The 13997-nt window shown below is 45.5% G+C and overlaps 1 protein-coding gene across 1 annotated transcript in view; it reads right to left on the bottom strand.

The window, feature by feature from the left end:
- NOC3L (NOC3 like DNA replication regulator) overlaps nucleotides 1–13791 on the bottom strand; it is a 68355-nt gene extending 54564 nt beyond the window's left edge. Inside the window, exons 1-3 of the mRNA XM_077258974.1 lie at nucleotides 13627–13791; nucleotides 4317–4524; nucleotides 3360–3483 (exon numbers count right to left, since the gene is read on the bottom strand). Coding sequence (XP_077115089.1) covers nucleotides 3360–3483; nucleotides 4317–4524; nucleotides 13627–13635 — 341 coding nt within the window. The 5' untranslated portion in view covers nucleotides 13636–13791. The remainder of the gene's footprint in view (nucleotides 1–3359; nucleotides 3484–4316; nucleotides 4525–13626) is intronic.
- Nucleotides 13792–13997: the final 206 nt, after the last annotated feature.

Raw genomic sequence — 13997 nt, 5'->3', positions numbered from 1 at the left:
CCTACATCTCCTCCCTGGTCTCAGTCTACCACCCTACCCGTGCCCTCCGCTCCGCTAATGACCTCAGGTTAGCATCCTCAATAATCAAAACCTCCCATCCCCGTCTCCAAGACGTCACGTGCTTCGCCAATTCTTTGGAATGCACTACCCAGGTTAATACGATTAATCCCCAATCCACACAGTTTTAAGCGTGCCCTAAAAACTCATTTGTTCAGACTGGCCTACCGCCTCAATGCATTAACCTAACTATCCCTGTGTGGCCCATTCAAAAAACAAACCATAATCAGGTTCCTCACATCATGTTCTCGCACGCTTTATGCAGTTAATAGCCCTCTGTATCTGTACTGTTACATATTTACGGTATGTGCACACGATGCAGATTTAGTGCAGAATTTGTGCAGAACTGCACTGTGATTTACAGTACAATGTAAATCAATGTGAAAAAAAAAAAGCTGTGCACATGGTGCAGAAAAATCTGCGCAGAAACGCTGCAGATTTCAAAGAAGAGCATGTCACTTCTTTTGTGCGTTTCTGCAGCATTTCTGCACCCCTCCATTAATAGAAATCTGCAGTGGTAAAATCTGCACAAAAAACGCACTAAAAAATGCACCTGCGGATTCTGCCAGGAGATGCAGATTTAGTGCAGAAAATTCTGCACATTTCCTACGTGTGCACAAAGCCTTAGGCTGTTAACTGGTTCATGCAGCTTTACATGAACACCCGAGCCTTACACTATGGCTGGTCCGAATAACTAAAGCAATTGTTACCATCCACCTCTCGTGTCTCCCCTTTTCCTCATAGTTTGTAAGCTTGCGAGCAGGGCCCTCATTCCTCTTGGTATCCGTTTTGAACAGTGATTTCTGTTATGCTGTAATGTCTATTGTCTGTACAAGTCCCCTCTATAAGGTAAAGCACTGCGGAATATGATGGCACTATATAAATATTATATACAAATTATTATTAAATTATTATTATTAGGACATGTTGATTTTTTTTTTCCCTGTGCGAAAAAACTCATCTTAACAACCTTACTGAATAACATTGGTCCGTGGTGCACTGTCATATTTTCACTTGGACAGCAAACGTGCATGTATTAAAAGGGAACCTGTCACCAGGTTTGGCCGATACGAGTTACGGCCACCACCTTCCAGGGCTTATAGACAGCATTCTATATTGCTGTAGATAAGCCCCGATCCAACCTGCAAGAGAAGAAAAATAACTTTCATTATACTCACCTGCGGGGCGGTCCGGTCCGATGGGTGTCGCTTGTCTTGGTCCGGCGCCTCCCTTCTTCTTGCGATGCCGCTCTTCTGCTTGCTTCATGTGGATGACGCGTCCCTGCGTTATTCACATGGGCTCTACAGCATCGCGCTCCAATGCGTGTTTCGCGTGGGCCTCGTGTGTCGCATGTCTGGGTCCAGCACCTCCCATCTTCTTGCGATGCCGCCCTCTTGCTTGCTTCATGGCTCCCTGGCATAGTGCTCCTTTGCAGGCGTACTTATCTTCCCTGTTGAGGGCAGAGCAAGACCTGCAGTGCACACGTGCTGGTAAAAGTCAGAGAGGCCCAGCGCCTGCGCACTGCAGGAATTTGCTCAGCCCTCAACAGGGAAGATAAGTACGCCTGCGCAGGAGCACAATGCCGGGGAGCCTGTTAACAGGAGGGCGGCATCACAAGAAGATGGGAGGCGCCAGACCAGGACCTGTGACACCCATGTGACCAGACAGCCGCCAGATGAGTATAATAAAAGTTATTTTTCTTCTCTTGCAGGTCGGATCGGGGGCAGATATACAGCATTATAGAGTGCTGTAGATAAGCCCTGAAAGCCGGAGGTCGTAGCTCGTATTGTGAAGGAACAAATTATGAAAGGTTCTCCATTTTGTGCTAGATTCTCCATTTTGTGTTTTTGACTCCATTTTCTTGTTGCTTAAAGATAAATTCTGTTATTTAATTAGGTAAAAGGTTACAGCTGCCATGAATTGACTTTATCTTGTTGTTCACAACCCTGGTATGCAACTAGGCTATGGTTCATAATTGGTATAAAGACCTTGAGTCTTCTGACTCAAGCCAGATAATAGATTCGGGGGTGTATCACTATACAAGACTGAGGCATCTGTTAGAAAAACACATACTAAGCCAAAAAGACATGACCATATCTGTAGTTTCCATTTTTCCTGTATCCTCATGGGTTAAGTTTTTCCTGCATTCTTACAGGTTAAGAACTGTGAGCGTGTTCTTATGCTGATTGGTTGAAGTATAATTTCTATGACAATGAAAACTCATACACAAAATAAACGGGGGCCAGATATCTGCTCGATCCCCCATACAGAGACACATGTCTCCGTCTGGTCATTTTCAGTTGCCGGCAACGCCCTGTAGATTAATTTGGAAATCACTGAGTTAACCGTGAAGGATCAATTTAGATCCTCCCTCAACAGTATCAGCCAAACCTGGTGACAGGTTCCCTTTAAGCTCATGTGAACAAGCCCTAGAGACACACAGTGACATGAATGGAGGCTAAGCTTTCCTGAAGCATCACATCCCCCAGTATCAGCAATGTCCTAATTTTCTCCACTGATGGGAATTGTTCCCTTTACTTGCAGGTGTGATTCCAGTTTGTATTTACATCACAGACTTTCCCAAGTGATCGGGCACCCATATGCTTTATATTAAAACCGAACCTTCAACACTCATATCTGTGAAATGTATTCCACCATATTAAGAACAAGAGTGAGAGAAATGCGTCTCCAGTCACAGAATGACCTTTGGCTTTAGTAGAACCGTGGGCAGAGATTGATAAATGTGGCACTCATAGCACTTACTGGAGAGCAATAGCACCTAAATAACATATCATGAAATCATGGTTGTTCAAGCTGCTAGAGTCCCCCAAAAATAGTACCCCAAAAAAGGCATTCACCCCAATACAGCTGCCTGGGTCACATCAAAGCATTGTAATAGCAGTCAGCGCAGTCGGTGCTCATCAGAGATACGACTAGAGCGGTATAGTGTCAGGTCCATAGATAAAAACCCAACGCATCACTTGTATTGTGAGTGTAGAGAAGTACGTGGCTATCAGGTGTGTTCTTACTACATGGGATAGTAACGCAGCAGTTTGCTTTCCCTGCAGCTTCACTCCCATGTTATCTGCGGCTAGCCGCTACCTCTTACACAAGTGACGGCTCTACATTGCAGGAAATGTTTCATCTCAAGTATATGAGAATCATTTTAAAACAAGACATTGTCATATCTCTGAAGTCAGAATATTGGGTGGACTTTTTATATTATGTCCTGTGGGAACAGGTTACATTCAGACTCACAATGAGCATATCACCGTCCTCCTACTACTCTGGAAGCACCATACCTGGCTGAGAGATCCCTGGTTAGAAAGGATGCCCTTTGAGCCATTTCTCGCATTAGCTGTAGGTCATCTTCATCTATCATGTCCAAGGGAAGAGATTCTTCATCCAATTCCTCCTCTTCATTAACTTCAGGAAAAAAAAAAAATTAATAGACATTTCACCATTTCCCCTAAAGCTTAAAGTGTTTATACCAAGATCTGAAATTATGCGCTATCGGCCGTCTCCATCACTGCCAGTGAGAATGAATGTATCAGTGGTGTTGGACCTCTGCTCCATACAGAAGGGGTTCTTTACAGCTCCAACCTTGGGGTCACTGGGAAAGACAGTGGATGGGACCCCGAGATCAGGAAGTCATCCGATAACGTGAAATCTTGGTGCAAATCCTTTAATATAACAGATACTAAAGCGGTTCCCCACACTGAGGAACCTTAGATGATAATAGGTCAAATGCTCACTGGGCCGACAGCGAACTCTCCCGACTACCCATATACATGAGCACTCAGCCTGCCAACGTGCACGGTAAGAAGGCGGCTTTCTCCAGACCTTCCTCCAACTACCAGAAAGCAGAGAAAATGCTGCAAGGAGCATTTAATGCACCAGTCTTCAATAAAAAGCTCCCTAGTAGTAAGGTGTGCCCCATATCTAGAGAGGCGCACACCTCATAATAAATTTAGTGCACCTTTGGGCTTTTCGAAATGACTGTATGCCAACTATGAGCTGGCATAGATCGCTGATCTAATTTTCGGCAATCTGGGGTGCAGTGGTTGGTTCCTTCCTTCTACTAAGCCCCACATATTCTTTAGAATAGTGACAAAGTTGGAGCAAAAATTTAGAAAAAGATACTATTTTTTTCCAGAAACACAGCTTTCATAAAAACGTGACAATGTTTGTTTTACGCACAGGAATTGATAAATGTCCCTGCTATATGAATACATGACTGGTCACCATCCCGCTATTACCTTGCGGCTTCTTCTTAACCTCATCGAGGGGCTTCGGTGCTTTGGATCCAACATCTCGCACAGCTTGGCGGAGCTGCTTCTGCTCTTTCCTGCGCTTCTTCGCTGAACTCTCCTGCTTAAATTGCTTATTCTTTAGCTTGTTGTTGAGTTTTACCTTGCTGGTCTTCAGGAGCTTGCGAAAGCTTGGAGCTTGCTTACGATTTCTTCTCTAGAAACAAGAGGACAAATCACAAGAGTAATTAAGGGAGTTTGACTAATCTATAGCTGAAAATATCATGAACTCTCTCACCTGCAGTCGAGTAATGGCTTTTATTGCATTGAATCATCCAAATGTTCTGCTGGTATGGAAAGGACTGATGCCAATGTAGGCGGCCACAGACCGCTGAGCCCAGTGATTGACTGCAGCCGTCATCATCACTTCAGCCATGCAAAACTAACAGAATAGTAGTCCAGCCGCACCCTTATTAATGAGATTTGAAAAATAACATCTCTATGGATATCAGGGTGCACGTCCTTACCAGGGGATCCATCCCGGTGTCCAAGTCCAAATCAAATATAAAAGAGGGACAGCACCACAGCAGTTGTGAAAAAGAAAAACCACGTTTTATTCCACCTCCTGCAACGTTTCGGTCCGCAGACCTTTATCAAGCATGATACAAAAACACTCCAGCCACCATTATATATCATTAGTCCCACCCCATCAATTGACTCGCAGCCAATAGGACGGTTCAGTACAATCAGAAAAAACAAATCACAATAGAAATATATAAATACAGTTAAAAATCACACCCCATACATAGCCCACCATATATAATCACCACCCGCAGGGTTATAGCCTCCCTGATCGTTCCTTTTATGCAAACTATCCCCAGAAAAGCCAAATACACATTCTCCACGTCCTGTTTGTATATAACGGCGATCGCACCAATCCATGCGGTGCATCAGCCCCTGTCATGGTAACGGGGCGTGTCCATAACGGCGCTGGTCCAATCGCGTCCACAAGATTCCCACATGACAAATAGACGTCACATATCCAGCATGCACTGCTCGGCCCCATACTGATCCGCTGGTAAGTTCTCCCAAACAGTCGCTGCTCAATGCGCATGTCCGTAACATCATCTTCCCCTCGCTTCTCTATGCGCAAGTCACATTCCAAGGTTCCTGCACCCTTCATACGCTGGAAAACACGGCGCAACGGCGCATGTCACATGGAAATCTCCTCGGACAACATCTCAAGATCCCGGGTGTGTACAATAATCGATCTAACTGACAATCGAGGAACTTCACAGCATTTCATAATCTCAGGTCCACACGCAGGGATGCAAAGCTCAACCATGTCAGATGGACCTGAAATGAGAAATCACACATACAGGGAGAAACCAACATCTATATACAGAGATCTGTGCAATAAACGGAGACTCACTTAAATAGGGATATATGCTACCATAGAACCATAATGCATAAATATATTCAAATAGAGATGCACATACATATATTTTGGTTGCCATAACCCTCATATGATGTTATTATCTCCATATAAAATCATCCATGGGAAGTTAATTGCACAATGTATCCAAAGGGGGTAATTCAATAATAAGGGGGCTATTCTGATGAGTACCATAAAACACTATATAACAGAGGTTAAAAACAAAAACAAAAGCAGGAGGATACAAAGAACACCATTTTATCCATTACCACAGCTGATGAGTTGGGCCATATTAATTCCGGAATGGAAGAGAAATTGGCCAAATTTAGAACTGGATTGGAAGATACCAAAAGATCCAAATGGCATAGAGATTTAGAGGACTACAGCAGTGGCAGGATTTATGGTTGGCAATTTAGGAACTCTGCATCAAATAAGCCAACATCGGGACATGGGCGCCCCAGGGGTGTTCCTAAAAAAATGAGGAGACCTCATAGAGGGTCCAATGTGCAGGCAGCCTTTGGTTTCACAGGTGGAGAATCGGACTCTACAGACGAAGGAGGAGTGGTGAATTCAACCCATTTTTTATCCAAAGAACCGATGACTGCCCAAGGAGACGGAGGGGCCACAGGGGTGGTAGGAAACACAGAAAGAGAGAAACAAGGTCTGGTGACGAGATCCAAAGGGAAGAAGAGATAAATGAGAGATCTTCCCTGGTGGTAAATATTTCCTCACTAACCCTTTCTGATTTGCAGGTCAGAGTGCTTTCTAAGGGGCTTTCGTTTTGTCCCTCAAGTAATGCGAATTGGTTTAATATTGACAATGATTTGTATCTGTTCTTTAGACGGTTGAAATTGGCGGCATTTTTTTCAGGAAAAGAGAGGGTGGTGACATCAGATCCCCGGATACATCTTTCCCTTGATAAGTTGGGTCTCTTCAACAAAAGTGATTTTGTGCCTCCGGTTCAGGATCCTGTTGTGGAGACCTTTTGTAAATTGGTAAAGGCTGATGTAGCCAGACTTAAACATGAGGGTGGTGGTAATGGTAATGGTAGTCCAAATTTGACATATGCAGAACGTAGGGAGATTGATGTCCTGAAGAACAACAAATCCATCACCATCAAGGCAGCCGACAAGGGCGGAGCCTTGGTGGTGATGGATACCACATATTATGTGGAGGAGATTAAATCACAACTCTCTGACATGGAGGTCTATGAGAGGCTCCAGGTGAACCCAGCCCAGAGATTTAAATTGGAATTGGATTTGATAATTGAGGATGCACTTAACAGTGGCTTAATTGACGATAAACTGGCTAAATATCTCAAGGTGGAACATCCAGTGGTTCCTGTCCTGTACACCCTGCCTAAGATTCATAAGGACCTACAGAGACCCCCGGGCCGTCCGATAGTGTCGGGTAGGGGGTCTCTTTGTAATAAAGTAGCAACATTTTTAGATCACTTGTTGAGAAAATTTGCGATTGCAGCACCATCCTATGTTAAGGATACAAGTGATTTTATTAGGTCCTTGCAGGGTGTGCGGGTCAGTGAGACCACGTGGTTAGTGTCATTTGATGTGACATCATTGTACACATCCATTGAACATACAAGGGGACTATCTGCCGTCGGTGTGGCGCTGGCCGGCTCCGACATGGCTCCTGACTGTGCACGGTTCGCCCTGACGCTGTTGGAGTTCATCCTGGGGAGGAATTTTTTCCTCTTCGGTGATGAATTTTTCCTTCAGCGCCGCGGGACAGCCATGGGGTCCAATGTGGCCCCTACTTATGCAAACATCTATATGGCTGTCCTGGAGGGCGAACATGTGTACAAGTCACAGTTTTGGAGCCATGTGAGGGGCTGGCGGCGCTACATCGACGACATTTTTCTAATTTGGGATGGAGGATATGACGAGCTTGTGCGTTTCCATTCCTATTTGAATAATATCTATCCTGGGCTGGGTTTCACCACGGAGAGCTCTCAGACAATGATACAATTTCTTGATACGAGTGTCTACAAGCATGAAGGGCTGTTACATACTACTGACCTGTTTGTTAAACAGACCGATAGAAATAATCTTTTATATTTCACAAGTGAACACCCACGTAGAATGGTGGTCTTTGCCATGGAGTCAACTCCTGAGGGTCAGGAGAATCGTCTCTGATGAGTCCAGGATAGACACTAGACTTAATGAAATGTGTCAAAAATTCCTAATGAGAGGATATCCACGGAGAGATCTGGACAAATTCAAAATAAAAACATTGAGTAAAAATAGGGATGAGCTCCTGACCCCCAGGGTGGCCCCAGATTTGGCAAGGAGGATTCCATTCGTTACAACTTTTAACAATCAAAGTGGACGGATCTCAGAGATTATTCGGAGGCACTGGTCGGTATTAAGTAGGGGACATGGGAATGTCAGTGAGTTTCAATCTCCTCCATTATTTTCATATAAGAGTAATAGGAGTTTGAAAGATAAGTTGGTGGTCTCTGATGTGGGCAGTTCAAGGAGAGACCTACAGACTACTTTGAGCCGTCCGAGCATGGGTAATTTTCCATGCCTCGGCTGTGCAAGTTGCAATAATCTCCTGAAGGGGGCGGTTTTTCACCACCCCCATACTGGAAAGAAATATGCTATACGTAAACGGTATATTTGCACAAGTAGTTTTGTGGTCTATGTCTTGAGCTGCCCGTGTGGTCTCTACTATGTAGGGGAGACCACGATGGAAGTCAAAGCGAGAATTTCTAAGCATAAAAGCACGATAAGAAAAAAACTTATTGACCTCCCAGTACCCCGACATTTCCATGATTTGGGACATTCGATTAATCAACTTAGATATCGTGTCATTGACGATGTACCAATACTTAGACGTGGGAGGGGATCGGATTTCTTTGCTTAAAAGGAAAGAGTTGAAGTGGATATATGAGTTGGATACACTCTCCCCTAGGGGTTTAAATATCGATTACCCACAGGGTTGTCTTCTATAAACGCTCTATTGTTCCATTGCAGTCTCTTCGTCGGTGTAATTTTGTTTTTAACCTCTGTTATATAGTGTTTTATGGTACTCATCAGAATAGCCCCCTTATTATGGAATTACCCCCTTTGGATACATTGTGCAATTAACTTCCCATGGATGATTTTATATGGAGATAATAACATCATATGAGGGTTATGGCAACCAAAATATATGTATGTGCATCTCTATTTGAATATATTTATGCATTATGGTTCTATGGTAGCATATATCCCTATTTAAGTGAGTCTCCGTTTATTGCACAGATCTCTGTATATAGATGTTGGTTTCTCCCTGTATGTGTGATTTCTCATTTCAGGTCCATCTGACATGGTTGAGCTTTGCATCCCTGCGTGTGGACCTGAGATGATGAAATGCTGTGAAGTTCCTCGATTGTCAGTTAGATCGATTATTGCACACACCCGGGATCTTGAGATGTTGTCCGAGGAGATTTCCATGTGACATGCGCCGTTGCGCCGTGTTTTCCAGCGTATGAAGGGTGCAGGAACCTTGGAATGTGACTTGCGCATAGAGAAGCGAGGGGAAGATGATGTTACGGACATGCGCATTGAGCAGCGACTGTTTGGGAGAACTTACCAGCGGATCAGTATGGGGCCGAGCAGTGCATGCTGGATATGTGACGTCTATTTGTCATGTGGGAATCTTGTGGACGCGATTGGACCAGCGCCGTTATGGACACGCCCCGTTACCATGACAGGGGCTGATGCACCGCATGGATTGGTGCGATCGCCGTTATATACAAACAGGACGTGGAGAATGTGTATTTGGCTTTTCTGGGGATAGTTTGCATAAAAGGAACGATCAGGGAGGATATAACCCTGCGGGTGGTGATTATATATGGTGGGCTATGTATGGGGTGTGATTTTTAACTGTATTTATATATTTCTATTGTGATTTGTTTTTTTCTGATTGTACTGAACCGTCCTATTGGCTGCGAGTCAATTGATGGGGTGGGACTAATGATATATAATGGTGGCTGGAGTGTTTTTGTATCATGCTTGATAAAGGTCTGCAGACCGAAACGTTGCAGGAGGTGGAATAAAACGTGGTTTTTCTTTTTCACAACTGCTGTGGTGCTGTCCCTCTTTTATATTTGACATCACTTCAGCCATATCAACAAAGATCAAGGGCAGTAGAGAGCGCCATGGTGTGCAGACTACGACCGCTCTCCAGAGGCAAAAGCAATCGGCCTACTGGTGACTGGCATTATACTAGAGTAACCACGCAGGCGGGCACACGTCAGCATCGGCCCACTCCACGTGCTGCGGCTGGCAGAGGTGTTGTGGGGCACAGAGGCTAGACTTTACGGGCAGGGGCCATACAGAACTTTCAATAACTATTTCTATGTGGCAGCTGGACACTAAGTACTATATTATAATCTAATGTTTTGTTGTTGTTTTTTATTTTACCACTTGAGTGATATCTGTACCGTATGTTCCCTGTCTGTAGCATTCACCAGTCGTCTTCTACTAGCTGTGACCTGCCAGATTGCTTCAGCGTTTACTGGGCGACATGGAGGTCACTTCTCAATGTAAGCCCTCCTTCAGATGTCCGGGTTACACGTCTGTCTCCTATCCCTTTTTCACAGATGCAACACGTACCAATTACAATCTATGGTGTTATTTACATGTATGTTTTGTTTTTTTGCAGACCCAAGAGATCACCTTCAAATATAAGTACGTTTATTAATGGAAATAGCAAATGAATAAAGAGCCAACAAATAGACAAAAACAAACAAACAAAGTTATATAAACACAAACTATGTTCATAATAGACATGAAGTTCCCTATTAGGAGGATAGACCTCTGGTACAAAATAAAGGATCTCTAATGTACAGACCTCACTATGCTATAACTCAGCAGCGGCACAAAATACAGTGTATCAAGACATTTAAAAATCCACAATATATATTAACCTATTAAATAAACCAAAAGATAAATCAATACAACACTGTGCAAAAGCACACCATAAAGGATCAACATATAAGGTGTATACACGGTGGAAAAATCTTAGAAAGAAATTTAAGTAGAAAAACTCCCAACACATAAGAATGACTGTGTTACCAAGCTTGAAAAAACAATTGCAAAAAACAAAGAAGGGTTGCGACAAGAGTATACTACCAGCACAATGCGAGAGGCCCTATAGCCACAAGCACAAGATTGTATACAGATATGCTGACACTACCCCTGAGGAAGCCACAACACTAGTGGCGACGTGTGAGAGGCTTTTCCGTCCTCAATATATACACTGAGAATCTGTGACTTCCAGTAAGTCAGGAGCTGTAATCACAAGATGGCGGAGCAGGACTGGTGCGGTGCCAGGAAGAGCAGAAGGTGGAGGCCGGTGGATGCATTAGTGATATCACTCTGGAGGTGGAAAACAAAGCAAAAACTGCTGGAGTGATGCACTAACCCCTTTACAACCTATGATGTACCCATATGTCCAGGTTGGCTGGTACTTACCGACCTTGGACGCATGGATACGTCATATCTTTAATGCAGCACTGGGACCAAAATCGCAGTGATTGCATTCAGTAGCCTGCTTAGTCTTGCAGCCTGGTATATGAAGTTGTCGTCCTGGTGGGTGGAAATTGCCTGAAACACGGATGTCCAGCCTGTGATCGGTGCTGCATGAGCAACCATGGCATCACCAGGGCCAGCTCTGACTGATGGGATGGACGATGACGTCGATCGCACCAACGCCATCTGCCCTCACAGAGACACCGCGCACAGAACGACAGTGACCGCCCTGTACAAGTCCGCAGCTAGAATGAGAAGTACAGGGCGGTCAGCGTCGTTCCGCACATTGTGCTGGGTCTTGTGGTGTCACAGATTTATTCAAGCCCGTGCCATCACTGCTTGTGTTTCCTCTGCTGCTGAAGAAGGAAGATTTTTCTGATCCTTCCCTGATCTTTCCGAAGCCACCCCAATCCCTCTCTCCCCCCTTTCCACTCTCCTTAGGGTACACCCACAGGTTTAGTGTCTACGATGGAAGGACACCCGCACCCTCTGAATGTCCCCCCAGCCTGGGAGTGAGTGGGATATGGTGCACATGTGGTTGTCCTGAGGATGGAGTCAGATTTGACTCTGAAAAGTGTTGACAAATAAACCACCGTCAACTAAATTGTTTATGATTCCTTCCTGAATCTGCAGCACACTTGAAGTCTACTTCTTCTGGCTTTATGAGAAAAGCCAAGATGTGGTACAAGAAGCCGGGCGTGCACATCGTACAGACGGCATTGTACAACGCTTTCGTTCTATCACATTTACTATGTGCAGGCCAGACCGGTAGGTCGTACCTTCAGTTCCAGGAGGTAGTGATCAAGGCCCTAATCTTTGGCAGTCAGGAAGGAGAGGGCCCCAGTACTTCTGGAAGTGGAGGTGCTCGTATCGTACCAGGTCAACAACATTTCGCCGGTGAGGTCCCTCAAATCTCAGAAAAAGGAAAGTCATAAAAGAGGTTCCAAGTGTGTTACAGAAGGGGGATACACAAGGAACACCACTTATCAATGCGACACCTGCCCCGACAAACCTGGCCTGTGTATAACAGAATGTTTCATACTGTACCACACATCCATGGACGACTACATTCATTTCTGACTTTGCAACTCACGAATGCCAACCTGATGTACACTACCTCCCCTCGTATATACGGAATGTCAGCACCCCCCCCCCCTCGTATATACAGAATGTCAGCACCCCCCCCCTCGTATATACGGAATGTCAGCACCCCCCCCTCGTATATACGGAATGTCAGCACCCCCCCCCTCGTATATACGGAATGTCAGCACCCCCCCCCTCGTATATACGGAATGTCAGCACCCCCCCCTCGTATATACGGAATGTCAGCACCCCCCCCTCGTATATACGGAATGTCAGCACCCCCCCCCTCGTATATACGGAATGTCAGCACCCCCCCTCGTATATACGGAATGTCAGCACCCCCCCTCGTATATACGGAATGTCAGCACCCCCCCCCTCGTATATACGGAATGTCAGCACCCCCCCCCTCGTATATACGGAATGTCAGCACCCCCCCTCTCGTATATACGGAATGTCAGCACCCCCCCTCGTATATACGGAATGTCAGCACCCCCCCTCGTATATACGGAATGTCAGCACCCCCCTCGTATATACGGAATGTCAGCACCCCCCCTCGCATATACGGAATGTCAGTACCCCCCGTATATACGGTATGTCAGTACCCCCCGTATATACGGTATGTCAGTACCCCCCGTATATACGGTATGTCAGTACCCCCCGTATATACGGTATGTCATATACAGTATGTCAGTACCCCCCGTGTATACGGTATGTCAGTACCCCCACCGTATATACGGTATGTCATATACAGTATGTCAGTACCCCCCGTGTATACGGTATGTCAGTACCCCCACCGTATATACGGTATGTCAGAACCCCCCCAGTTTATATACAGTATGTCAGAACCTACCCCCCCTATATACAGTATATACATCACAACACCTCTGGTACAGTAACAAATATACACAAGATCACTGAGAATCGGGGGACATTCTACATTCACAGCACTGATCTCCTGTCATGAGCTCTCAAGTTGCATCAGAACTACAACTCTCAGCATGCTCTGGAAGCCTACAACTCTCAGGACATTGTGGGATTTGTAGTGGCACAATAGCTGGAGAGCGGGCACCACATCTGTGTGAGCATACCCTCCCCTATAGTCAGGTCAGGCACGGCTGATAACAGGGAGCAATAGACTGCTTAACTGCACAGTTAATGCATGTCAGACCTTGGTGCACAACAGACACTGCACGCACGTTACATGGCAATACACTATACGGTAGAAATGAGGGGCAGAAACGGAGACCGCACCGCTACTCACCGGCTTCATGGTGCCTGCGCTCCGGTAGAGGACTCCGCTGCTCCACTACACACGTGTGACTACAGGAAGTGCGGCCGCACATAGAGAGCAGCTGCTGGCTAGAGAGAACCTAGCAGAGCGGATATGTGCGAGCGCCATCTGCCGGCAACATACGGAACTACGTCTCTTTGTTCCGCCGTCTACAGGGGGCGCTATTTCTGGTGACACATGGGACATCATCTGAGTATTAATATGGACTAGGAGTCTGTGGAGCAGTAGAGCCGGTCTGTGTAGCTCCAGCGTCACAGTGATGTAGCTGGAGTGTGAGAAAGTGCAATGAGCGGGGCAGGTCTTCCTGGTTATTCGTCACACACGCACGCACTATTTTGAGA

The sequence above is a fragment of the Ranitomeya variabilis genome, chromosome 4, assembly GCF_051348905.1.
Source record: "Ranitomeya variabilis isolate aRanVar5 chromosome 4, aRanVar5.hap1, whole genome shotgun sequence".
Lineage (NCBI taxonomy): Eukaryota > Metazoa > Chordata > Amphibia > Anura > Dendrobatidae > Ranitomeya > Ranitomeya variabilis.
This window is presented reverse-complemented; position numbering and strand designations above follow the sequence as displayed.